At 36.7% G+C, this 27,055-nt stretch overlaps 1 protein-coding gene across 2 annotated transcripts in view; it reads right to left on the bottom strand.

The window, feature by feature from the left end:
* Window positions 1–27,055, bottom strand: part of IPO11 (importin 11) — a 230,444-nt gene that overhangs the window by 84,199 nt on the left and 119,190 nt on the right. For both annotated transcript variants that reach the window (XM_008527674.2, XM_008527675.2), the window contains exons 25-26: window positions 19,922–20,017; window positions 19,143–19,256 (exon numbers count right to left, since the gene is read on the bottom strand). In XM_008527674.2, coding sequence (XP_008525896.1) covers window positions 19,143–19,256; window positions 19,922–20,017 — 210 coding nt within the window. The remainder of the gene's footprint in view (window positions 1–19,142; window positions 19,257–19,921; window positions 20,018–27,055) is intronic.

Below are 27,055 nucleotides of genomic sequence, written 5' to 3' on the forward strand. Positions count from 1 at the left end.
TGACTCTGAAAGACTTCAAACAGTAAAAGCTTAGAGGAACTGTTCTAACGGGGACTTCTACAATGAACCCAAGCTCCTTTCCTAAAGCTATAAAATCACTCTTAATTAACTTGGCTTCCTCTACTACCTCACAACTGTTTTCAAGTGTTTAGAAGAGACAAACCCTTCTCCAAAATCCTTGCTTGCTTCAAAGCTATCTGAATTTACTGGAACTCACTTGCCTAGCCCTACTTAATTCCTGAACATATTTTTGAGGTACTTCAGAACTATGCTCACAGTCAAAAGTAGCCATTGGAACTAGATAACATATCATTCACCTTCATTCCCCTAGTCTCTAGACTCAAGCACGACAGCTTGACTTTTTGTCAAAACCTGTGTGAAAAACATTTCCTCTTCACAATGAAAAGTGAAAAAAGAAAACATAAGAAAGAGTCGCATGAAAAGCTGTGCTCTAAATACAGTATCAGAAATAAGTCTGAATCAATAATACGGTTCTCTTCTGAATCCTTCATAGTGCCAACGGGCTTGGAGCAGTACCAGCCACAGGTCATTATTTCTCTATATTATGATATTTAGTCCAATGGAGGTGGCCTATTCTTCTCATATATTTTTTGAATGATGATTATTTGCGATAACAAGCAAACAGCATTTCAGAAAATTTTCCACATGATGACTTTTAAACACAGAGCATCTAAAAAACCATCCATTAGTTACTCAGTCCTGGGTAGGTAAAGTATATTATTTTTGGTATAAGGATGATGTTTGCGCAGAGGACAGTGCAGAGGCAAACTTCCTTTAAAGTCTAAGAACAACTAAAGCTATATTTTCAGACATCTATGTATGCAAATACATACTATGCTAGGTGACAACTCAGTTCATGCTGCTACAAAGAATTACTTGAGGTAAGATAATTTAAAATAAGAATCAAAAAGTAAATATAAATAAAAAATTTTTAAAGTCTTTATTTTTTAGACAAATAGATACTATTAGCACTGCTTATCAAGCTATATAAATGTTAGTACAAAATATTTTAATAATTTCTGCCTTTCCACCACGTGAGGACACAGTGAGTAGAAAGCAGTCTGAAACCTGGAAAACGGCATTCACCAGAACACAATCATGCTGGCATCCTGATCTTGGACTTTCGAGCCTCCAGAACTTGCACTACCAACTGGAGTACTTATCCCCTGAAGATACATGAAACCATGAAAAGAGAAAAACAGTGCATCTCCCCAGCTCCACCAGCTCCAAGCTTTGTGACCTTGGAGCTCACAGTTGAATGCAGGGGAAGACAGGCAAGTAAGCAATTCTGCAGTTTAATCTGAAAGACCACTCAGCTGACTTGTGCATAAGGGACTGGAGGGAACTCCAACAAGATTGGAGGTTATGGTAGCACTCCAGTGACAAGATGATGAGGACTTGGGCTGTGGCGGTAGCACCGGAGAAGAAGAGGAGAGGATGGATTTAATGTGCTGGTTTACAGAGATACAGGGGATGAAGGAATAGGTTAAATAACACCAGGACAGAACTCAGACAAAACTCGCTGGGATAACTGGTCCAGGCTCTTCAACAAGTTAATGCCATAGGAAAGAAGGATAGGGTTGAAGAGCTGTATGCAATAAAAGCTGAGGAAACTTTTATTGAAAGTTGAATTTAAAGAAAGTTGAATAAATGAGAGAGAAATACAGACAGTAAGTACCATGCACACTCATAAGAAGAAAATGTCACAGAATTTGAGTGCTCAAAGATGACAGAAGACCTTAAGATGAAGCTATTGGATTAAATCGTAAAGGAGAGGTCAGAGTAGGCCTCTCTCAAAGAAGCAACTGTGGCTGGAGAAGAGCAGAAGCTGGTGATTATGCTCACTGTCTACTAGACAGTGAAAAAGAGAAACCATCAAATGAGACCCGAGAAGGAAATCAAAGGGAAATTAACCTACAGTGTCCTGGAACCTAGAGAAGGGAAGAATTTCAAGGAGTTTGTGAATGAGTGTGTCAGCTAAAACCAAAGAAGGAAGTTACTGTGACTACTGAGGTCACAGTTTTACTTTTTCTTTTCATTCCTCCCTCAAATGTACTAATGTAATGAAGCAAATATTGCTAGTTTTCTTGCAATACATGAAAACTGAGATGCAGAAACATGATGGGTTGATAGGTAGTGAAGACTACTCTTTCCTGTACTCAAATCTTAGAGATGTGTCACTATGTTCACAAATAATGTTGGGGGCATCACCAGATCATTTCTTTGCAAAAGAACCCAATGTTTTGAAAATAAAAATATTGATTTATTTCACACACACTAATCATTTCTAAATCATTCGCTGACATTTAAAAATTGTAAGTATGATCATTTATTTGCTGCTGCTGACACCAGCTGAATAATATTCCAGTTTGAGTCAAAATTTTACATTTAAAAAAAAAAATCAAATATATTCAACAATTTTCTCCCTACATTTATAGTCACTATGCAACCTGTACTCTCAGTAATTTCTTAATGTTCGTAGTCATGAATCACCTCTCATCTTCCGTTAAAACACTGAAATTACATTCAAAGCTTTTCTTGCCCTTCTAAATACTGTTTAGGATAACATTTCTAAGGTCTACAAAATTTATCCAAAAGCCATGTTAATTGCTTGTCTAAAAGTTATATTTAATTATTTGGTTTAATTTTATTTCACTTTGAATAAACCAAGCTTTATGACCACCATTTGGCCAAGTTCAGGATACAATAAGTCAATGAACCTAAAAATTCAATATATTTTCCATCTGTCATCAAAAGGGAGTCCACATACACACACAATTTCTCATGTAATTAATACTTCGGTTGAATGGTATGTCACATTTCTTAATTTCTGTAATATCTTCCACTTTTTTCATAATTTTATGTCTTTCATTTTACATATGCAATCAGTTTTTTGGTCAAATCTACCTGAAATACTTCAGGTCAAATACCTGAAATACTTTCCAACGGATTAAGTAGAATTCTAACAGATTTGATATGTCAACACTTCCACTCATCACAATACTGGGAGTCCTAACCAATAGAACAAGGCAAAAAGACCAAAAGCATACAGATTGGAAAGGAATAAGTAAAACTGTCCCAACTTCCAAATAACATGATTATATATTACAAACTACTAAGGAATCTACAGTAAAACTACTGGTAGGTTTACTAAAGTCACAAGATACTTGGTAAATATATAAAAATCAATTTTATTTCACTTCATCACCAGTGAACAACTGAAAACTCAAACTCTCAAAATACCATTTACAATAGTGTTAAAAACTAGAAACACGATAAATTTACCAAACTACATGAAGACATATACAAAAAAACCCTACAAAACACTGCTGAGAACATTAAAAAAAACTCAGTAAATGTATATCCATGTTCACGGATTAGAAGAATGAGTATTGTTAAGATATCAATTCTCCCTAAATTTATCTACAGGGTCAACACAATCCCATTCAACATCCCAAGAGGACTATTTTTCGTTGTTGTTAGAAATTGGCAGGCCAATTCTAAAAACTTATATAGAAATGTGATGGGCCTAGAATAGCTAAACCCGCTTTAAACAAGATTAAAGTTGGAGGCTATACATTATCTGATTTTAACACCTATTATAAAGCTACATTAACCAAGAAAGTGTGACAGGATAAAAGTAAACATTTAGATGAATGAAACAGAATAGAGTCATAAAACTGACACACACTTAAACGGTCAACTGATTTCCGACAAAAGTACAAAGGAAATTCAATGGGAAAAGGATAAATCTTTTAGATAAATCATGCTAGAATAACGTATAACATGGAAACATATATTTATATGTGCATATATATGTATTTATATATGTATGTATGTTATATATATGTATGTAACATATATAATAACCATTGAATCTTCTCTCCCATCATACACAAAAAATTAACTCACAATGAATCACTGTGACTATAACCACTGAATCTTCTCTCACATCATACACAAAAAATTAACTCATACTGAATGACCATAAAAGCTACAATGATATATAAAAATTTTAAGAAGAAAATTTAGGAGAAATTCTTCATGACCTTGGGGTAGGCAAAGATCTCTTAGATCAGACATAAAAAGCATCAACCATAAAATTTTAAAAGTGACAAATTAGCAAATTGATAAATTAGTAAATTGATAAAGAGTCTGGTCTTAGAAATACACTCATAAGAAAATGAAAAGGCAAGCTGGAGACTAGAAAAAAACCCATCCACAATGCATGTACCTGACAAAGTCTTGAGTCTAGAATACATAAGGAAATCTTACAACTCAATAAGAAGACATAACAATCTTTAAAAATTGGCAAAAGATTTTAAACACTTCACAGAAAATACACAAATCGTTAGTAAGCACATAAAAAGATATGTAATATCTTTAGTAATCAGAAAAATGTAAAACCACAATGAAATTTCGATTAGAAATCTATTAGAATAGCTAAAATGAAAAAGACTGACAATACCAAGCGTTAGTGAGGATTAAGGAGCAACTAAAACTGACACACATTGATGGTGGGACTGTAAATTCCACAACCACTTTAAAAACAGTTTGGTAGCTTTTTAAACACATACTAAACATATGACCCGATAGTTTCACTACCAGGTATCTACTGAAAAGAAACCAAAACATATGCCCATACAAAGATTTGTACATGAATGTTAACAGCAGCTTTATGCATTATAGCCAAAAATTGGAAACGACTAAAATGTCTATTAACAAGTAAATGGATAAATAAAAATAAACCGTGGTATACTCATACAATGAAATACTACTCAGCAATATAAAGGAACAATCCATTGCTATATGCAACAACATGGATTAGTCTCAAAAGAAAATATGATTCTATTTAGTAAAAAAATAAAAAACCAAAAACTCTTTACTTTTCAAATACTGAACTATTCCAATTTCACAATTTATATTAAAGTGCATATTTAAGGCTTGATACAACTTCCAAGCTACTTACATAGCTCTAGCTTTAAAGGTTGCTCACAGTAGCCCTAATATTCTTCCAATTTCATGATTCAATTCCTGATTTTCAGATACATTATTTAAATCTCTCTGCTGCTTATTGTGTGATCATAAACATGAAACTTATCAAGAAAAGTTTTGTGATTACTTGATTTACATCCTTTAATTGCATATAATTAATTCAGTGACTTGAAACCAATTAAAATGTGGACATTTTTACTTTTGACTGAAACTATATACCTTCTCCCTACAGTGACAATGGCAAATACAAAATTCAATGAGGTTTTCATGTAAATGTTTCTTATCAAAATATTCTTCTTAAACTCTAAGTTTATTATTTCATTATTCTTTCATCTAGCTACATGAGATCAATATCATAAAATATCTTCAAAGTCGTGAATTTCTCCTTTGAACTAATTCATATAAATATTTCAAAAACCTGTCTTCTCATTTCACTAAATAAATGTTTTCAAACAGGTGGAAAACAAATCTAGAATGTAATAATAGTCCCATCAATATTAATTTTTTGAAACTTTTACTAAATATTTCATGTCTTAAGATACTCTACTAAAACTGCATAATAGATATAATTCAAAAAAATGCCAGTAGCACTTTTCCAAATGCTTCTGTTCACTTTGACAGCAAAAAACTATTTCAATCACTTTATTATTTAATGTGAATTAATGATGTTCCCTTAATTTTTTCTCAGTGATTGTTGCAATTCTTTACATTGCCAGAAACATTAAAGGAACATGACTGACATTCTGCTGAAATGTATTTAGAATTTCAACTTTAAATGATACAATTCTAGAGCACCTGTGCATCCAAATTTTATACCATAAGCAATAACCACTATATTTTTGTTGAAACAATGAAGTATTTTTCATTCGAAAAATAAAGATTACTTTGTTTTACTTTGCATTGAATCTTACAGTTTCAACAGCTGTTCCAGACTGTTCTAAATTCTTCAACATATCAGATGTTCTACATTGCAATTTATTACTAATATATCTTCATTGTACTCTTCTATATTCCAAAGATTTGTTTATAAAACCTAGAATGATAAACTGTTGCATAGAACTTATACTATTAACTACAGCATTTATCAAGGTTGTTATTATACTATTTTCTAATTAGCAGGACTTACTTCAATATTTTAAAATTTTTAATTAATACTAGTAAATAGAATTCAGCAACATATTAAAAAGATTATACACTATGACCAAGTGAGATTTATTCCTCGAACAGAAGGATCATTTAACATATGAAAATTGATCAAGGTGACCATCACATTAACAGAATAAAGGATGAAAAACACATGATTGTCTCAATTGATGCAGAAGAAACACTGGACAAAATTCAACACTCTTCCTCGAAAAAAACAGTGAAAAAACTGCAAATAGAAAATACATCAACCTAATAAAAAGCCATAAATGAAAAGCCCACATGGGGGCAAGCTCTGTGGCCTAGTTCTTAAGTTCAGTGTGCTCTGCTTCAGCAGCCTGGGTTCAGTTCCCAGGGGTGGACCTACATCACTTGTTGGCAGCCATGCTGTGCAGTGACCCATATACAAAGCAGAGGAAGACTGGCACAGATGTTAGCCCAGGGCTAATCTTACTCAAGCAAAAAGAGGAAGACTGGCAACAGATGTTAGCTCAGGATGAATCTTCCTCAGCAAAAATACCCCACAATGAACATCATATTGAATGGCAAAAGACTAGAAAGATCTTATCCTCTAAGATCAGGAAAAAGGCAAGGATGCCCACTTTCTTCACTTCTATTCAACACTGTACTGAAAGCTCTAGCCAGAATAATTACGCAAGAAAAAGAAATAAAAGGCATCCAAATATGAAAGGAAGAAGTTAAATTATCTCTGTTTACAGATGATATGATCTTACACGTAGAAAGTCCCAAAGATTCCACAAACCATTAGAACTGATAAATGAATTCAGCAAAGTAACAGGATACAAAGTCAACACACAAAAATGAGTTGCATTTCTATACAAGAACAATGAGCAATCTGAAAAAGAAATTACAAAACCAATTCCATTACAATAGCATCAAAAAGAATAAATACCTAGGAATTAACTTAACCAAGAAGGTGAAAGACTTGTAAAATGAAAAATATAAAACATTGCTGCAGGAAATTAAATAAGACATAAATAAATGGACACACATCCCATATTCATGGATGGGAAGATTTAAAATTGTTAAGACGTTAATACTACCCAAAGCAACTTACAGATTCAATGCAATCTCTATCAAAATCCCAATAACATTTTTTTGCAGACATAGAAAAACTCATTCCAAAATTCATATGGAATCTCAAGGGATCCTGAATAGCTGAAACAGAGTGAAAAAAGAGGAAAAAAGGCAGAGGACTCACGCTTCCTGATTTCAACACTTTCAAAGCTTTAGTGATCAAAACAACGTGATGATCACGTAAAGACAGACGTATAGAACAACAGGATAGAATAAAGAGCCAGAAATAAACCCTTGTACATATGGTCAAATGATTTTTGACAAGGGTGCCAAGACCATTCAATGGGGAAAGGACAGTTTTTTCAACAAAAGTGCTGGAAAAACTCAATATCCACCACATGCAAAAGAATAAAGCTAGACCCTCACTTCACATCATATACAAAAACCAACTCAAAATGGATCAAAGGCGTAAATGTAAAACCTAAAACCATAAAACTAGACCAAAAAGTAGTATAAAAGCTTCATGACATTGGATTTGGCAATGATTTCTTAAATATAGCAGCAAAGGCACAGGCAATTAAAAAAGAAATTGGACTTCTTAAAAATTAAAAAATTTTGTACATAAAAAGGTACTGTCAATATAATAAAAGGCAATCCACAGAATAGGAGAAAATATTCACAAACCATATGTCTGATAAGGGATTAATACTTAGAATACATAAATAACTCCTAAAACTCAACCAGAGAAAAATAACCCAATTCAAAAATGGGTTAAGGACATGAATAGATATTTCTCCAAAGATGATACACAAGTAGTCAATGAGCACATGAAAAGATCCTCAACACCACTAGTCATTAGGGAAATGCATATCAAAACTACAAAGAGATATGACCTCATGCCAATTAGAGTGGACACTATAAAAAAAAAAAAAAACAGAAAATAAGAGTTGGCAAGAATGTGGAGAAATTGGAGCTGCTGTGCACTATGGGCAGGAATGTAAAATGGTGCAGCTGATGTGGAAAACAGTATGGTGGTTACTCAAAAATTAAAAATAGAATTTACCATGTGATCCAGCTATTTGACTTCTGGATATATATCCGAAAGAACTGAAAGCAGGGACTTGAAGAGATATTTGCACACTCATATTCATAGCAGTTTTATTTACAGTAGCTAAAATGTGGACGCAACCCAAGTGTCTGTTGACTGATGAACAGATAAGCAAAATGTGGTATTTATGTACAATAGAATGTACTCAGCCTTAAAAAGGAAGGAAATTCTATATGCTACAACATGGATGAAACTTCAGGACATTTTGCTAAGTGACACACCATAAAAAGAGAAATACTGTATGATTCCATTTATATTAGGTACTTAGTCAAAAACATAGACACAGAAAGTAGAACAGTAGGAGGTTTGCTGGGATAATGGTGGCGAAGGAGGACTCTGTACTCACCTCCTCCCACAGACACCACAAATTTACAACTACCCTTGGAACAATTACCGGAGAGAAAAACAGAACCTGGACAAAAAGAACCCCCACAACAAGGGATAGTGCCAACTCAGGTGGAAGAAGCAGAAGTACCTTTCTGGAGAGATAAAAGCCACATTCTAGCCACAGCACTTCACATCCGAGAGCAATCTGGAGGTATGAAGGTTTCCCTGGAGGAGCGGGGATCTGAGCAGGAGACTTTTGCCATTATAGGCAGCTTTTCAACTCACCACAACCAAGATGAGTGTCATAATATCCAGCTTTGCTGGCTATTAAGAACAACGGGGAATGCCCCGAGAAAAGCTACCGAACATAAGAGAAAGAAAAGCCTGCTCTTAAAGTCCCCATGCACAAATTCACCTGATTTGGAAAGCAACACAAAATCATCAGAAAAAAAGGTGTGCAGTCCTTTTGTGAAAAGAGACTCATTTGATGGGCTCTGGGGACATCTCAGGGAGGCAGGAGACAGTTGTGAATACCTTCCCAGGGACCGAGACATTGGCAGCAGTTATTCCTGTGACCTAGTACAGGGAGGCTGACACAAACACTGGCAGACACCATTGGAGTTCTTCCCTTGTCCTGCTGGTGCAAGAGTTTGACCTGCCCACTAGAGAAATGATTTAATCCAGCTCAGCCAGAGCAGGGAGCCCACCTAATGGACTGGCCCTACCCAACAACAGTAAGCCCTCAGGCAACGTGTGACCCTGCACAGGCAGGGTGTTTGGGACCTCTGCAGCAGGATGAGCAAGTCCACCTTTGTGTGGCAGGATGTATGTGAGGGGTTGGCCTGTGTTGGCAGATTGTGTGGGGCCTCTGAGTGGATGGAGTGGGTCCACTTCAGTTGAGAGGGCGGGCGCAAAGGGCAGGACTGTGTAGACAAGGTGTGTAAGCATGTGGAGGTGGGACTTGTCAGCTGCAGCAGACTTGTGCTTCTCAGACAGCCATACAGGGGATCTGCCACACCTTTCAACGCCTGAAACAACAGAGTACTGCCACACCTAGGGCTGCCCCCACCTAGCTGAACTACTGAGAGAGCTGACAACTGCCTTGCAGGTCAGAGGCCTGCAGCAATTGCAAGCCCTGACCCTTGCAACCAGCCACATTGGAGGCCTAACGACTTAACAGAAAAACCACAGCAGGAATGTCCTACTAGACCTTGCATGCAACTGTGCTGGGGCTCCCTTCATCCAATAAAGTGACTGAAGGGACCACAGCAGCCACACACAGCTGAACCTTACACTCAGGCACCCAGGGGCAGAGACTAGCCTTCCTGTGCACCTGCAGTAAGAACAACCCTGACACAAGAGAATAACACAAGTAACCCATAGAGGGGACAGTCCTGGAACATTTGAAACTGGTGATGAGAGGGAAGCACACTGCTTGGCCTCATAAGGCATCTCTTACAGAAGGCCACCTCTCCAAGACCAGGAAATGGAGCTGACCTACCTAAAACAGAGATAGAAATACACAGATACATGCAACATGAGGAGACAAAGGCATATGTTCCAAATAAGCATAGGACAAATAACCAGAAAAAGAACTAAACAAAACAGAGATAAACAAGATACATGATAAAGAGTACAAGCTAAGTCATAAGGATGCTCACTGATCTTGGGAGGAACACAGAAAACTACAGTGAGGACTTCAACAAAGGACTGGAAAATATAAAAAAGAACCAATCAGAACTGAAGAATAAAATAATGGAAATGAAAAACTTATCAGGGGAATCAATAGCAGGGTAGATGATACAGAAAAATGGATCAGTGAGGTGGGTGAAAGACTAAATCACCCAAGTTGAACAGAAACAACAAAAAAAGAGTTAAAAAGAATGAGGACAGTCTAAGGGACGTCTGAGACAACATCAAATGCACTAACATCCATATTGTACCTGTCCCAGAAGGAGAAGAAAGAAACAATGGGGAAGAGAATCCATTCAAAGAAATAATCGCTGAAAACTATCCTAACCTAATGAAGGAAACAGACAATGAGCTACAGGAAGCAACAGAGAGTACCAAACAAGATGAACCAAAAAGGTCCAGACCAAGACGCACTATAATTAAAATATGAAAGAAAAAATCCTACAGCCAAAAATACTCTACCCAGCGAAGTTATCATTCAGAATGGAAGGAGAAATAGTTTTCCAGACAAGTGGTATACCTAAAGGAAGCAGAAAAAGAAGAATAAAGCAAGCCCAAAATCAGCAGAAGGGAGGAAATAATAAAAATCAGAGTAGGAGTAAATAAAACAGAGGCTAAAAAAAATAGAAAAAAATCAACGTAACTAAGAGCTGGCTCTCTGAAAAGAACAAAATTGACACACCTTTAATTAGACTCACCAAGAAAAAGAGAAGGCTCAAAGAAATAAAATCAGAAATGAAACAAAAGAGGAGAAATTACAATGGAGACCTCAGAAATACAAAAGATTATAAGAGAATGCTATGAAAAGCTATATGCCAACAAACTGGTTCATCTAGAAAAAAGGGAAAATTCTTAGAAGTATACAACCTTTCAAAACTAAATCAAGAAGAAATGGAGAATTTGAATAGACAAATCACCAATAAGGAGATCAAAACAGCAATCAAAAACCTCCCAAAAAATAAAAGTCCAGGACCAGACAGCTTCTCTGGTGCATTCTACCAACCAATCAAAGGAGACTTAACACCTATCCTTATCAAACTATTCCAGAAAATGGAAGAGGAGGGGAAGCTTCATAACTCATTCTACGAAGCCAGCATCATCCTGATAAGAAAACCAGACAAGGACAACACAAAAACATTACAGGCCACTATCACTGATGAACATTTATGTAAATATCCTCAACAAAATACTAGCAAATCGAATACAACAATACATTAAAAAGATCATACATCATGAGTGACGTCAGCATCATGGCAGAGTGAGCTTGCCCGGGACACTCTCCCCTCCAACATACAACAAAAAGGAGCAACCATATTCCAACAGAAAATACCCTAATAGCACAGGAATCCGTGGAGACTCACGGCAGCCACACGACAGAGGGCGGAGAGGCTGGAGTCCCCCTCAGAGGAGCTGGAACGGGATAAGAGAATTTGCTCCTTCCCCTAAAGACTGAGATCACAGCCTCAAAGGCTCTGTGAGGGAAGGAGCGGTGCAAGGGTCGCGCATCCACAGGATCACCCAGGACTCCCTTGGGCCCTTGCAGCCTAGGGGGAAGCACTCTAACAGAGTAAAAGCTTTTGTGCAGGGTGACCTCATCAAGCCAAGACCCCAGGAGACCAGACAGTGAGAGCTGATAAGGAAACCAGGGACTGCACGCAGGAGAAAGCACCCCTCCTCTGACCCACACTGCACCAAACCATCCTGCCTGAAGGCGGAAGGCTCAGAATATATAGCTCTCAACCCCCATCCAGTGGCATTAGGCTGTAACTGCAACTGAATAATATCACAATGGGAAAACCCCGTTCTTCCACCATCAGGCAATTCATCAAATCTCCAGAACAGAGGGAAAACAATAAATAACCAGAATTCAGTCCTGAGGAAGCAGAAATAAGTAAACTAAATGATGATGAATTCAAAATAGCTATCATCAAAAAACTCAGTGAGGTAAAGGAGAATATACGTAAAAGAGAATATACACAAACAATTCAACAAGTTCAAGAGCTACTTCACAAAAGAGATCGAAACTATAAAGAAGAATCAATCAGAAACACTAGAGAAAAGACAGAATGGAAGAGATAAAACAAAATACAGATTCCCTGAATGCTCGAGTAGACACCATAGAGGAGCAAATCAGCATAATTGAAGATAGACATCTTGAAGTGCTCCAGACAGAGGAGGAGAGAGAACTGAGACTAAAAATAAATGAAGAAAGTTCTGAGACATATACAACTCAATGAGGAAATGCAACATAAGAATTATACGTATTTAAGAAGGTGAAGGGAAGGAGGATGGAGCAGAAAGCATGCTCAAAGAAATAATAGCACAGAATTTCCCAAATCTAGGGAATGAAAGGGAAATGTGTGTGGAGGAAGCTTTCAGATCTAGATTTGTCAATGTAAAAAGACCTACTGCAAGGCATACAGCAGTAAAACTGGCAAAAGTGAATGACAAAGAAAGAACACTCAGGGCAGCAAAGCAGAAGAAAATAACCTACAAAGGAACCCCTAACAGACATTCAGCAGATTTCTCTGCAGAAACCTTACAGGCCAGGAGAGAATAGAATGACATATTCAAAACTTTAAAAGATAAAAATCTTCAGCCAAGAATACGCTATCTAGCAAAGATATCCTTCAGATATGAGGGAGAAATTAAAGCTTTCTCAGACAAACAAAAACTAAGGGACTTGTTAGCCATGAGACCACCACCTACAAGAAATCCTCAAGAAGGTCCTCATATCTGAAAAAAGAAAAAAGGGGACAAAGGGGTCACAAAATACAGAGTAAGGAGACAAACAGATAGAATCAGAATAGGACAGCAAATATTCAACTATAGCATTAGGCTAAAGGGAAGGAAAACACAAAAAACAAAGACAATCTTGTCACTTTAACCACAAACTCACGACACAAGTTGGAATAAGATATGAGAATAATAACTTAGGAGGGGAGGAGGAAAGGGACTGCATCAGTTTAGACTAAGGAAATAAGAGGCCATCAGAAAATGGACTATGTTATGCACGAAATCCTGAATACAAACTTCAGGGCAGCCACTAAACTAAAAAGCAGAACAGAGACACAAAAAAATAAATGAGGAAAAAGCTAAGAAACACAGTATAAAAAACTGCATAAGTCTATGAGTAGACCAAACACACATGACAAGAAACAAAGGAAATGCAGGAAAACCAGAAAACGAGTGACAGAATGACAGCATTAAGCCCTCATACATCAATAATCACCTTCAATGTAAATGGATTGAACTCTCCAATAAAAAGACACAGAGTGGCAAGACAGATTAAAGAACAAGATGCAACAATTTGTTGCCTCCAGGAAACACAGCTCAGCTCCAATGACAAATACTGGCTCAGAGTGAAGGGGTGGAAGACGATACTCCAAGCTAATAGCAAACAAAAGAAACCAGGTGTCGCAATACTTATATCAGACAAAGTAGACTTTAAAATAAGGCAGGTAAAGAGAGACAAAGAGGGGCAATATATAATAATTAAAGGGACATTCCATCAAGAAGAAACAACGCTTATAAATATCTATGCACCCAACACAGGAGCACCAAAGTTCATAAAGCAACTATTAACAAACCTCAAAGAAAATATTAAAAATAACACAATAATAGTAGGAGACCTCAAGACCCCGCTCACATCATTGGACAGATCATCCAGACAGAAAATCAACAAGGAAACAGTGGAATTAAACGAAAAGCTAAAACAGTTGGACTTAACAGACATACACAGAACACTGCATCCAAAAACAGAAGAATACACATTCTTCTCAAGTGCACACAGAACATTCTCAAGGATAGACCATATGTTGGGAAACAAGGCAAGGCTCTATAAATTTTTTAAACATTGAGATAATAACAAGCATCTTCTCTGATCATAATGGTATAAAGCTAGAAATTAATGACAAGAAAAAAGCTGAGAAAGGGACAAAGATGTGGAAACTAAACAACATACTATTGAACAACCAATGGATCATTGAAGAAATTAAAGAAGAAATCAAAAAATATCTGGAGACAAATAAAAATGATAACATGCCATACCAACTCATGTGGGATGCAGCAAAAGCTGTACTGAGAGGGAAATTCAATGCAATACAGGCACACCTTAACAAACAAGAAAAATCCCAAATAAGGAATCTCAAATTACACCTAACTGAATTAGCAAAAGAAGAACAAACAAAGCCCAAAATCAGCAGAAGGAGAGAAATAATAAAAATCAGAGCAGAAATAACTACTATTGAAACAAAAAAGGCAGCAGAAAGGATCAATGAAACAAAGAGCTGGTTCTTTGAGAAGATAAATAAAATTGACAAACCCCTAGCCAGACTTACAAAGAAAAAAGATCAACCCACAACTAAAATACACAACTATGTACTGGGGGGATTTGGGGAGAAAAAGCAGACAGAAAAAAAGAAAAAAAAGAAAGAAAAAAGAAGATTGGCAACAGTTGTTAGCTCAGGTGCCGATCTTTAAGAAAAAAAAAAAAGAAGACCAGCAACAGCTGCTAGCTCAAGGTGCCAATCTTTAAAAAAAAAAAAGAAAAAAGATCATACATCATGATCAAGTGGGATTTATTCCAGGGATGCAGGGATGGTTTGACATCAGCAAATTAATCAATATTATACAGCACATTAACAAAATGAAGAATAAAAATCACATAATGTCAACAAATGCAGAGAAAGCACTGGACAAGATATAGCATTCATTTATGATAAAAATTGTGAATAAAATGGGTACAGAAAGAAAGTACCTCAACATAATAAAAGCTACATATGACAAACCCACAGCTAATATCATACTCAACAGAGAAAAACTGAAATCTATCCCTCTAAGAACAGGAACCAGACAAGGATGCCCAGTTTCGCCACTCTTATTTAACATAGTACTGGACGTCCTAGCCAGAGCAATCAGGCAAGAAAAAGAAATAAAAGGGATCCAAAGTGGAAAAGAAGAAGTGAAACTGTCACTATTTGCAGATGACACAATGTTATATCTAGAAAACCCTAAAGAATCCACAGAAACTTTTAGAAATAATAAACGAATACAGTAAAGTTGTAGGATACAAAAATCAACATACAAAAATCAATTCCATTTCTATATCCTAACAATGAACTAACACAAAGAGAAATCAAGAATACAATCTCATTTACAATTCCAGCAAAAAGAATAAAATAGCTAGGAATAAATTTAACCAAAGTGGTGAAAGATCTGTACACTCAAAGCTATAAACATTGTTGAAAGAAAATGAAGACGACAAAAGGAACGGGAAGACATTCTGTGCTCTTGGCTTGCAAGAATTAACACAGTTAAAATGTCCATACTTCCTAAAGCAGTCTACACATTCAAGGCAATCTCTATCAAACTTTGAACAACATTGTTTACAGAAATAGAACAAAGAATCCTAAAACTTACATAGAACAAAAGACCCCAAATAGCCAAAGGAATCCTAAGAAAAAGAACAAAGCTGGACGTATCACACTCCCTGATTTCAAAATATACTATAAAGCTATAGTAACTAAAACAGCATGGAACTGGCACAAAAAAGACACAAGCATCAATGGAACAGAATCAAGAGCCCAGAAAAAACCCACACATCTATGGATAACTAATGTTCAACAAGGGAACCAAGAACATACAATGGAGAAAGGAGAGTCTCTTCAACAAATGGTGTTAGGAAAACTGGACAGCCACATGCAAAAGAATGAAAGTAGACCATTATCTTACACCATACACAAAAATTAACTCAAAATGAATTAAAGACTTGAATGTAAGATCTGAAACTATAAAACTTCCAGAAACAACACAGGCAGTACACTCTTCTAACATCAGTCTTAGCAGCCTACTATCAAATACCATGTCCGACCAGACAAGAGAAACAAAAGAAAAAATAAACAAATGGGATTGCATCAAACTAAAAAGCTTCTGCACAGCAAAGGAAATCATCAACAAAATGAAAAGACAATCCAACAATTAGGAGAAGATATGTGCAAACTATCTATCTGATAAGGGGTTAATACCCAAAATATACAAAAAACTCAGACATCTCAACAACAAAAAACTTACTATCCAATTAAAAAATAGCCAAAAGATATGAACAGGCATTTTTCCAAAGAAGATATACAGATAGCCAACAAGCACATGAAAAGATGTTCAACATCACTAATTATTAGGGAAATGCAAATCAAAACTACAATGAGAGGGCCGGCCCGGTGGCACAGCGGTTAAGTGCACACGTTCCGCTTTGGTAGCCCAGGGTTCCCCGGTTTGGATCCCGAGTGTGGACATGGCACCACGTGGCAAGCCATACTATGGTAGGCATCCCACATATAAAGTAAAGGAAGATGGGCACAAATGTTAGCTCAGGGCCAGTCTTCCCCAGAAAAAAGAGGAGGATTGGCAGATGTTAGCTCAGGGCTAAACTTCCTCGGGAAAAAAATAAAATTTACAGTGAGATATCACCTCATGCTCATCAGAATGGCTATAATTAACAAGAGAGAACAAATGATGGAGAGGATGTAGAGAAAAGGGAACCCTCATGCACTGCTGGTGGGAGTACAAACTGATGCAGCCACCCTGGAAAACAGTAGGTACATTCCTCAAAAATTTAAGAATAGAACTACCATATGATGCAGCTATTCCACTGTGATGTATTTATCCAAAGAACATGAAAGCACAAATGGGTAAAGATACATGCACCCCTATGTTCATCGCAGCATTATTCTCAATAGCCAAGATTTGGAAACAATCTAAGTGCCCATCAAGGGACAAATGGATAAAGAAGATGTGGTATAGATACACAGCTGGAACACTACTCAGCCATAAGAAATGATGAAATCTTGCCATTTGCGACAACATGGATGGACCTTGAGGGTATTGGGCTAACTCAAACAAGTCAGACAGAGAAAGTCACATACCATATGATCTCACTCATAAGTAGAAGATAAAAACAACAGATATATAGATACAGAGATTAGATTGGTGGTTACCAGAGGGGAAGAGTGGAGGGAGGGGGGCAAAAGGGGTTACTGGGGACATGTGTCTGATAATGGATGGTAGTTAGTCTTTGGGTGGTGAACATGATGTAGTCTAAACAGAAATTGAGGTATAACGATGTACACCTGAAATTTATATAGTTATAAAGCAACGTTACCCCAATAAAAGAAAAACAACCTTTTAGCAATAGGTCCTCCTCTTGTTATTAAGAACATAATGTACGTAAAATAGTCTTTGCTCCTTACTAAGCATTATTACCAATAAATTAAAGCTAAGGCAACAAAAAAGGAAAGAAAAAATTTAGATGGTGGTTGCTAGGGGTTGGGTGTGGGGGAAACATGGGAGTTATTCTTTAACAGGTATAGAGGTTCAAGTTTCACAAAACCAAATGAGTTATGGAGATGGATGGTGGTGATGACTGTACAGCATTATAAATATAGTTAATAACATTAAACTGTACACCTAAAAAATAGAATGGTAAATTTAATCCTACATGTATTTTACCACAATAAAAAATATTGGGAAAAAAATTTTAACATAGTACATAACTTTTCTTTGTCTTCCCACAACATGCTGCACATATCTCTAACAGTGCTTTTAACAGTATTATGAAAGTGCCTGTTTAAAGTACTCTCTCCCTAAAAAGAGTACTATAAGCTTGTCAAAGTTAGTTTCTCCAGTGTCTAGTGGAGAAGTGCCTGTTCCAAGATAGGTAGGAGGCCGCAGAAGGTGGTCACTGAGGATCAGGCTCTGAAGTTAGGTTGCTGGGGTTTGTATACCAATTCCATCATTTACTAGCTCTGTGAACTTGAGCAAGTCACTAAATCTCTCGAAGCCTCAGATTTCTCATGTGAGACAGAAATAAAAATACTATTATTCCATTGGGTTGTTACAAGGATTTAAAATAATACACAAAATTTATATTATTGTTGAATATATATACTGTTATTAAAATCACTCAACAGTAAATTTTGTGGAACTAAATACACACTTTGAACTCTTTAACATTATCCCATGACAGTTAAATTTAATGAAGCTAATAATTTCTGTCTATTCATCAAAACAAAGGCTAGGATCTCTAATTACATTAGGCTAACTCTAGAAAAACCATACACTCTAAGATTTGCACTTCCTTACTCTGGATTTCCTTGACATGAAAATAGTTGCATTCGTTTCAACCACAAACCAAAGATTTCACAAATTGCCTTCATTCTAGAGACCCTCATCAAGTACATTTTACCTTCTACATTTTATAAATCTTAAGAGAGTGACAAATTAAAACATAAAAACCATATTTTAATATAATGCATATAGTCTCAAGAAACCAACTCACTTAAGAACCCTATTCCATACTTACTCCAGTGGCTGGTTTCAGTGACAGTATTTTTTTTAATAAGCCTTCGCTGAAAGGTCATTTCCTACAATAATTAAGATGGAAACTCATTGCATGGCATTAAGAACAAGTTCATTAAAGGAATGAAACACAGAAAGCACATGATTATATGTAAAGTAGTCCTGTTTCATTTTATGTATGAGTAAACAAAAATGTAACCATAAACAAACCAAAATTCTATCCTATGGCTAAGCAGAATAAAATTGCCTATTTTGAGAGACAATAAAATGTAGGTTTCAATTGTCACTTACAGATTCCTTTTTCTCTCTTCTCCCAAATTACAGGTACAATGTAAGTTATTAAAGATTTAACATATAAAAGTTTAAATACTGCAAAACTTTTACAGACTCGTTATTTCACTAAGTTATTTCCGATCTTTATTTGGATAAAGAATTCCTTCAATTTAAGTAAACGGATTCTTACCTCCTGATTAAATTTATGTGCCATCTCATTGAGAAGTGAAGAAAAGAAACTAGCGTTTTGTAGCAGGACTCGGCCCATAACCCCAAGATATGTTGACATCACTACAGGATACCTCTGTACAAGTAAAATATAGCACATGTGAAATTTTGTTAGGGTACAACTATAAACAATTATAAATAATCATTGACATAGTAACAGTCAACAGGAATATGAAATAACAATATTCTCCTTCATATTGTTTCTTTAGAATGAACTGCCAATATTGCCTAAATTCTAACTTACTAAATACATAGGTCATACAATGTAAAATATATGCATCACATATACATTTATATGGATTACATATGTATATATAATAGAGAGAGGGAAAGAAAGGAAGAATAATGGCATATTTATATATTTATATTACTTTAAATGCTCCTAACATACATAGTTACATAGATCTAGTTAAAAGCTCAACTAAATAACCAGTGTTTTCATATATTCAGTATCTAATAAAACTATTACTATTTTTTTCCCATCCCTCTGCTTGAAATCTTTGTGTATGAATACACATGCATATAAGTGGAAAAGATAAGACAGTACTTTCCTGTGTGGAGAAAGGAAAATTGTATAACTGCCCTAAATTTACTTAATTTACTTCAAACTGGTCCAAAAATAAGAAAAGCTTTCCTTTTATAGCTAACAATGAAGAATAATGTTCCAATGAAGAAGGAAAATAATTAAAACTAGAACCCTAGAGTTCAACACTATCCTGAGAAGTTTAAGAAAAATCTTACCTCCCCTTCTATAATACCTCTGAAAACATAGGGCAGAATTGGTTGAAACATTTGCGGGCCTAATACTGGGTTCACTTTAAGGGCGTTTTCCACAACCTAAAACCCAGAAAGAGACATTGGTAATACTTGATAATGCAAGTCACTGCTTCACGCAAAACACAGGTAAAGAAAATAATGTATCAAACATCACATACTAAATGTGAGAATACATATAAGTACATGAGATATTCAATATTCCAGGACTCGACACACTTTTACAAGATAATTCATTAAAAATTGCAATTTGATATACAGTGTATAATATTTAGACATAGCCGTGCTTCTCACATAGACAATCACATTCTGCTAAGATAGGTATCATGCTGTTAATTCAATTCTTATCTTTGCGTTTTAAACAAATAATCCTTACAAATTGTTGCACTAACAGAGGCGGCAAAAGGCATTGCAAAGTATTGGCTTTTAACAGTGAAAAGGAAAGTTAGCAACAACCATACTCACTGTCCAAAAATAAATCTACATTTAGGTTTATCAATAAATTGGATGAAAAAGAGCATGTTGTATATGTACTGCATATTTATTAAATGAGAAATCATCTTGTTTTATTTCTAATATAATCATATAGATTATTAATCATGACCACTGACTTTAATGGCAAAATTCTGAAATATAAATTATTTTATATGAGTGAGATGGGTTCCCTCAAAGGTAGCATGAAATGAAAAATGGGATAGAATTTTTTTGTTTGTTTACTTTTATCTTTAGGGAGAGGAAGGCAGTGATTAGGAAGCACCAATGAGAACCAAGAAGAAATCTACTACATTTCCAGAGGCCCCACTGCTCAAAGGGTAGGAATGAGAAGACACCATTTGAGAAGGCTGTGGGCAAGTACTAACCTCAAGGCAGAGCCAAGTTTCTCTTAAAACGTTCAGCAATGTTTCCTAAGATTGACAACTGGCATTCTGAGTAGGACAAGTGTTTATTGTGTGGGACTACTTCATGCATGGGCAGGCGGGTGCTCATAGCATCTCCGATCTCTGCTCATTCTGTGCTAAAAGTGTGCTCCAAACACTATGACTATCAAATACACCTCCATGCATTTTAAAACATTCCCAAGGAGGGCGGGGTATAATTTTAAAGGGAATGAGAGATGAATATTGGAAGCCACAAAGAAGAAATTCAATACGTAACTGACTTATCATAACATAGGAAGTTGAAACCTAGGTTGCAACGGAGAAAGCTGAAAAGCAACTTGATTTACATCACGTATCTTCGCTGTACCTCACCTCACCACAATACACAGGAATTAGCAGAACCATATACCTTTGGAAAGGAGGGTAAAAGAAAACAAAAAGACTGGTTGAAAGTCTATTTAAGAAACATTGTGAGAGATCTCGTCAAGATGGCGGTGTAGGCAGATTCTGAACTCATCTCCTCCCACAAACACAATCAGGTTAAATCTATTCTTGGAATAATTACACTGCAGAGAAAACCAAAAACTGAGTAAAAAGAACCCCCCTCAAGAAGGGACAGTCCTGACTGAGGCATAAGAGGCCAAAATCCCTTCTGGAGAGAAAAGACCCACCTTCATGAGCACAGAGCTTCACAGCTGACTGGGCAGGAGCCACCCTAAGGTACTCAGCTCTCCCTGGAGAAGTGGGGACTTGAGCAGGCGCATGTTACTGCTATCAGCATCCTTCAGACTGAGCACAACTGAGACAAGTGTCATACTAGCTGGGTTCACCAGGTAGCAACTGCAAAGGGGGAAAACCTCCAGAAAAGCTACTGGATGAAAGACGAAAAAAGCCAGCTCTTAAAGGACCCATGCACAAATTCACCCATCTCGGACAGGAAGCTAAAATCACCAGAAAGCAAGCTGCACAGTCCTTTGGTGAAAAAAGACTCAACTGGTAGGCTCTAGGTGCGTCATGGTGAGAGGTGAGACCTCTCCAGAGACTGAGACATTGCTGGTGGCCATTGTTGTGACCTAGCACAGGCATGCTGGCAGATGGCATTGAAATTCTTCCCCAGGCCTGTTAGCCCAGGGGTCTACCACACCTGCTACAGCACAGTTCAGCCAGGGCAGGCAGCCTGCCCTAGGGACTGGCCCCACCCAACAGCTAGCCCTCAAGCTACTTGTCTGCCTGCATAGACTGGGTACCTTCATCCTCTACAGGCAGGTGAGTGTGTCCACCTCTGTGGGGCAGGGCCTGTTCAAGGACCAGGTGAACTGTGGGGGGCACTGGTGGAGGGGTGGGGGCCTCCGCAGTGGGTGACCAGGTACACTCGAGAGTGTCGAGAAGTGTACACGGACCAGGACTATGTTGACAGTGAGTGTGGACCTGTGGGTGGTGGGGCTTATAAGCGGTAGACCTGTGCTTCAGAAACAGCCACAAAGAGGATTGGCCAACCTCCCAAAGCCTGAAACAACTGGGTGCTCCCCTGCCAAGGGCCAGCCCCATTCAGCTGCAATCCTAAGAGAGCAAACAACAGCCTTTCTGGCTTGAGACCTACAGCAACTATAACCCCAGGAGCATAGCAACCAGCTGCACTGGATACCTACTCAATTAACAGGAAAACTGGAACAGGAGTGCACTATTAGACGTTGTAGCCAATGGTGCTGGGGTTCCCCAAACCCAACTTACAAACAGCCAGCCAGGGAGGGAGGGAATTACTAGACTCCCTGGGAACCTGCAGTAAGAGGAACCCTGCCACAGCAGAACACAAGTAGCCCACACAGGGGTCACTCCTGGAACATCTGGACTGATGATGAGAGGGAAGCATACTGCTGGGCCTCAAAAGGTATCTCTTACAAAAGACCACCTCTCCAAGATCAGAAGACATAGCTGGCTCACCTAATACACAGAAAGAGGCAAAACGAGGCACAGAGGCATAAAGGAATACATTCAAAGCAAGGGAACAGGAGAAAACCCCAGAAAAAGAACTAAATAAAACAGAAATAAGCAATCTACCTGACAAAGAGTTCAAAGAAAAACTCATAAGGATATTCACTGATACTGGGAGAAGACTGGATGAACACAGTGAGAATGTCAACAGAGAATTGGAAAATATAAAAAAGAACCAATCAGATATGAAGAATACAATACTGGAAATGAAAAAATTACTAGAAGGACTCAGTAGCAGAATAGATGATAAATAAGAATGGATCAGTGAGCTGGATGAAAGACTACAGAAGTCACTGAAGCTGAAGAGATAAAAGAAAAAAGAACTAAAAAGAAGGAGAACAGACTAAGGGAACTCTGGGACAATATCAAGCACACTAACATTCATATTTATATGTGTCCCAGAAGGAGAAGAGAGAGACAAGGGAGCAGGGAATCTATTTGAAGAAATAACAGCTGAAAACTTTTCGAACATAAGGAAGGAAACAGACATCCAAGTACAGGAAACACAGAGAGCACCAAACAAGATAAACCCAAAGAGCCCCCCCCTAAGACACATTATAATCAAAATGTCCAAAATTAAAGATAAAGAGAGAATCCTAAAAGCAGCAAGAGAAAGGCGACAAGTGACATACAGAGGAATGCCCATAAGGCTATCAGTGGACTTCTCAGCCGAAACCCTACTGGTTGGAAGACACTGGCATGACATATTTAAAGTGCTGACAGGAAAAAAGCTACGGCCAAGAATACTCTATCCAGCAGGTTATTATTCAGAATGGAAGGAGAGATAAAGACCTTCCAAGACAAGCAAAAATTAAAGTTTATCACCAAGAACACAGTTCTACAAGAAATGCTGAAGGGACTTATTTAATTGGGAAAGAGAAGACCACAAATACGGATAAGAAAGTTATCAAAAGAAAAACAAAGGCCAAAAAATCACTGGTAAAGGCAAAAATATAGTAAAGGTAGCAGATCAACCACCTATGAAGATAATATGAAGGTTAAAAGACAAAAGTACTAAAATTAGCTATTTCAATAATAAGAAGGTAATATATAGACGCACACAACAAGAGATTAGATACGACTTCAAAACATAAAACGTGGGAAGAGGGGAGTAAAAGACTAGAGCTTTCAGAAAGTGGTCAAGCTAGGGGCTGGCCCCGTGCCCAAGTGGTTAAGTTCGTGCACTCCGCTGCAGGCGGCCCAGTGTTTCACTGATTCGAATCCTGGGCGCGGACATGGCACTGCTTATCAAACCACGCTGAGGCAGCGTCCCACATGCCACAACTAGAAGGACCCACAACAAAGAATATACAACTATGTACCGGGGGGCTTTGGGGAGAAAAAGGAAAAAAATAAAATCTTTAAAAAGAAAAAAAAAAAAGAAAGAGGTCAAGCTAAAGAGACTACCAACTCAATATAGATTGCTATATATGTAGAATATTATATAGGAACCTCATGGTAATCACAAACCAAAAACCTATAATAAATAAATAAGAGGGAAGAAATCAAACATATTACTAAAGAAAGCCATCAAACCACAAGGGAAGAGAGTAAGAGAAGAAGAAAGGAACAGAGACGTACTAAAACACCCAACAACAACAACAAAAAAAACAAAATGGCAATAAATACATATTTATCAATAGCTACTTTAAATGTCAATGGACTAAATGTTCCAATCAAAAGACACAGGGTGGCAAATCGGATAAAAAAACAAGATCCATATATATGCTGCATACAAGAGACACACTTCAGACCTAAAGACACTCACAAACTGAAAGCAAAAGGATGGGAAAAGATGCACCATGCAAATGGCAAAGAAAAGAAACTGGGGGTAGCAATACTTCTATCAGACAAAATAGACTTTAAAACAAACACTGTAACAAAAGACAAAGGGGGCAACACATAATAATAAAAGGACCAATCCAACAAGAAGACATAACACTTGTAAATATCTATGCACCCAACATAGGAGCACCTAAATATATAAAGCAATTATTAACAGATAAAAAGGAGAACTACATAGCAACATAATAACAGGAGGGGAATTTAATACTAAATTTACACCAATGGATAGATCATCCAAACAGAATATCAGTAAGGAAACATTGGCCTTAAACGACACATTAGATGAGATGGACTTAGTAGATATATATAGAATATCCCATTGAAAAACGACAGAATACACCTTCTTTTCAAATGCATATGGAACATTCTCCAGTATTGATCACATATTAGTCCACAAAGCAAGTCTCAATAAATTTAAGAAGATGGAAATAATACCACGCATTTATTTTAACCACACAGGTATGAAACTATAAATCAACTACAGGAAGAAAAGCAGAAAAGCCACAAAAATGTGGAGATTAAACAAAATGCTACTGAACAACCACTGGGTCAATGAAGAAATCAAAGGAGAACTAAAAAATGACCTGGAGACAAATAAAAATGAAAATGCAACCCACCAAACTCTATGGGATACAGCAAAAGAGGTTCTAAGGGGGAAGTTTATAGAAATTCAGGTCTACCTGAACAAACAAGAAAAATCCCAAATAAACAACCTAACAGTTCACCTAAAGGAACCGGAAAAAGCAGAACAAAGCCTCAAATCAGCAGAAGGAAGGAAATAATAAAAATCAGAGCAGTAATAAACAAAATAGAAACTAAAAAAACAACAGAAAAAAAATCAATGAAACCAAGAGCTGGTTCTCTGAAAAGATAAACAAAATTGACAAACCTTTAGCTAGACTCACCAAGAAAAAGAGAGAAGGCTCAAATAAATAAAATCAGAAATGAAAGAGGAGAAATTACAATAGACACATCAGAAATACAAAATATTGTAAGAGAATATTCTGAAAAGCTATAGACCAAGAAATTGGATCATCTAGAAGAAATGGGTAAATTCTTAGACTCATACAACCTTCCAAAACTGGATCAAAAAGAAGTAGAGAATTTGAATAGACCAATCACCAGTAAGGAGATCAAAACATTAATCAAAAACATCCCCAAAAATAAAAGTCCAGGACCAGACGGCTTCCCTGGTGAATTCTATCAAACATCAAAGAAGACTTAATACCTATCCTTCTCAAACTGTTGCAAAAGATTGAAGAGGAGGAGAGGCTTCCTAACTCATTCTACAAAGCCCACATTATTCTGATACCAAAACCACACAAGGACAACACAAGAAAAGAAAATTACAGGCCAATATCACTCATGAACATAGATGCAAAAATCCTCAACAAAATACTAGCAAATCAAATACAACAATACATTAAAAAGATCATGATAAAGTGGATTTTATTCCAGGGATGCAGGGATGGTTTGACATCCGCAAATCTATCAACGTGATGCACCACATTAACAAAATGAAGAATAAAAATCACATGATCATCTCAATAGATGCAGAGAAACCACTTGGCAAGATACAGCATCCATTTATGATAAAAACTCTAAATAAATTGAGTATAGAAGGAAAATACCTCAACAGAATAAAGGCCATATATGACAAATCAACAGCTAATATCATTCTCCGTGGAAAAAACCTGAAAACTATCCCTCTAAGAACAGGGACCAGACAAGGATGCCCACTTTCACCACTCTTATTTAACATGGCATTGGAAGTCCTAGCCAGAGCAATCAGGCAATAAAAAGAAATAAAAGCGATCCAAATCGGAAAAAAAGTGAAACTGTCACTTTTTGCAGATGACGTGACTCTATATACAGAAAACCCTAAAGAATTCACTAAAAAACTTTTAGAAATAATAAACGAACACAGTCAAGTCATAGGATACAATATCAACATACCAAACAGTTGCATTTCTATACACTAACAACAAAGTAGCAGAAAGAGAGATTAAGAATACAATCCCACTTACAATTGCAACAAAAAGAATAAAATACCTAGGAATAAACTTAACCAAAGAGGTGAAAGATGTGTATACCAAAAACTATAGAACACTGTTGAAAGAAAGTGAAGATGACACAAAGAAATGGCAAGATATTCCATGCTCTTGGATTGGAAGAATTAACACAGCTAAAATGTCCATACTTCCTAAAGCAATCTATAGATTCAATGCAATCCCTATCAAAGTTCCAACGACATTTTTCACACAAATAGAACAAAGAATCCTAAAATATATATGGAACAACAAAAGACCCCAATAGCCAAAGGAATTCTGAGAAAAAGAACAAAGCTGGAGTTATCACACTCCCTGATTTGAAAATATACTACAAA

Source organism: Equus przewalskii, chromosome 20, assembly GCF_037783145.1.
Source record: "Equus przewalskii isolate Varuska chromosome 20, EquPr2, whole genome shotgun sequence".
Lineage (NCBI taxonomy): Eukaryota > Metazoa > Chordata > Mammalia > Perissodactyla > Equidae > Equus > Equus przewalskii.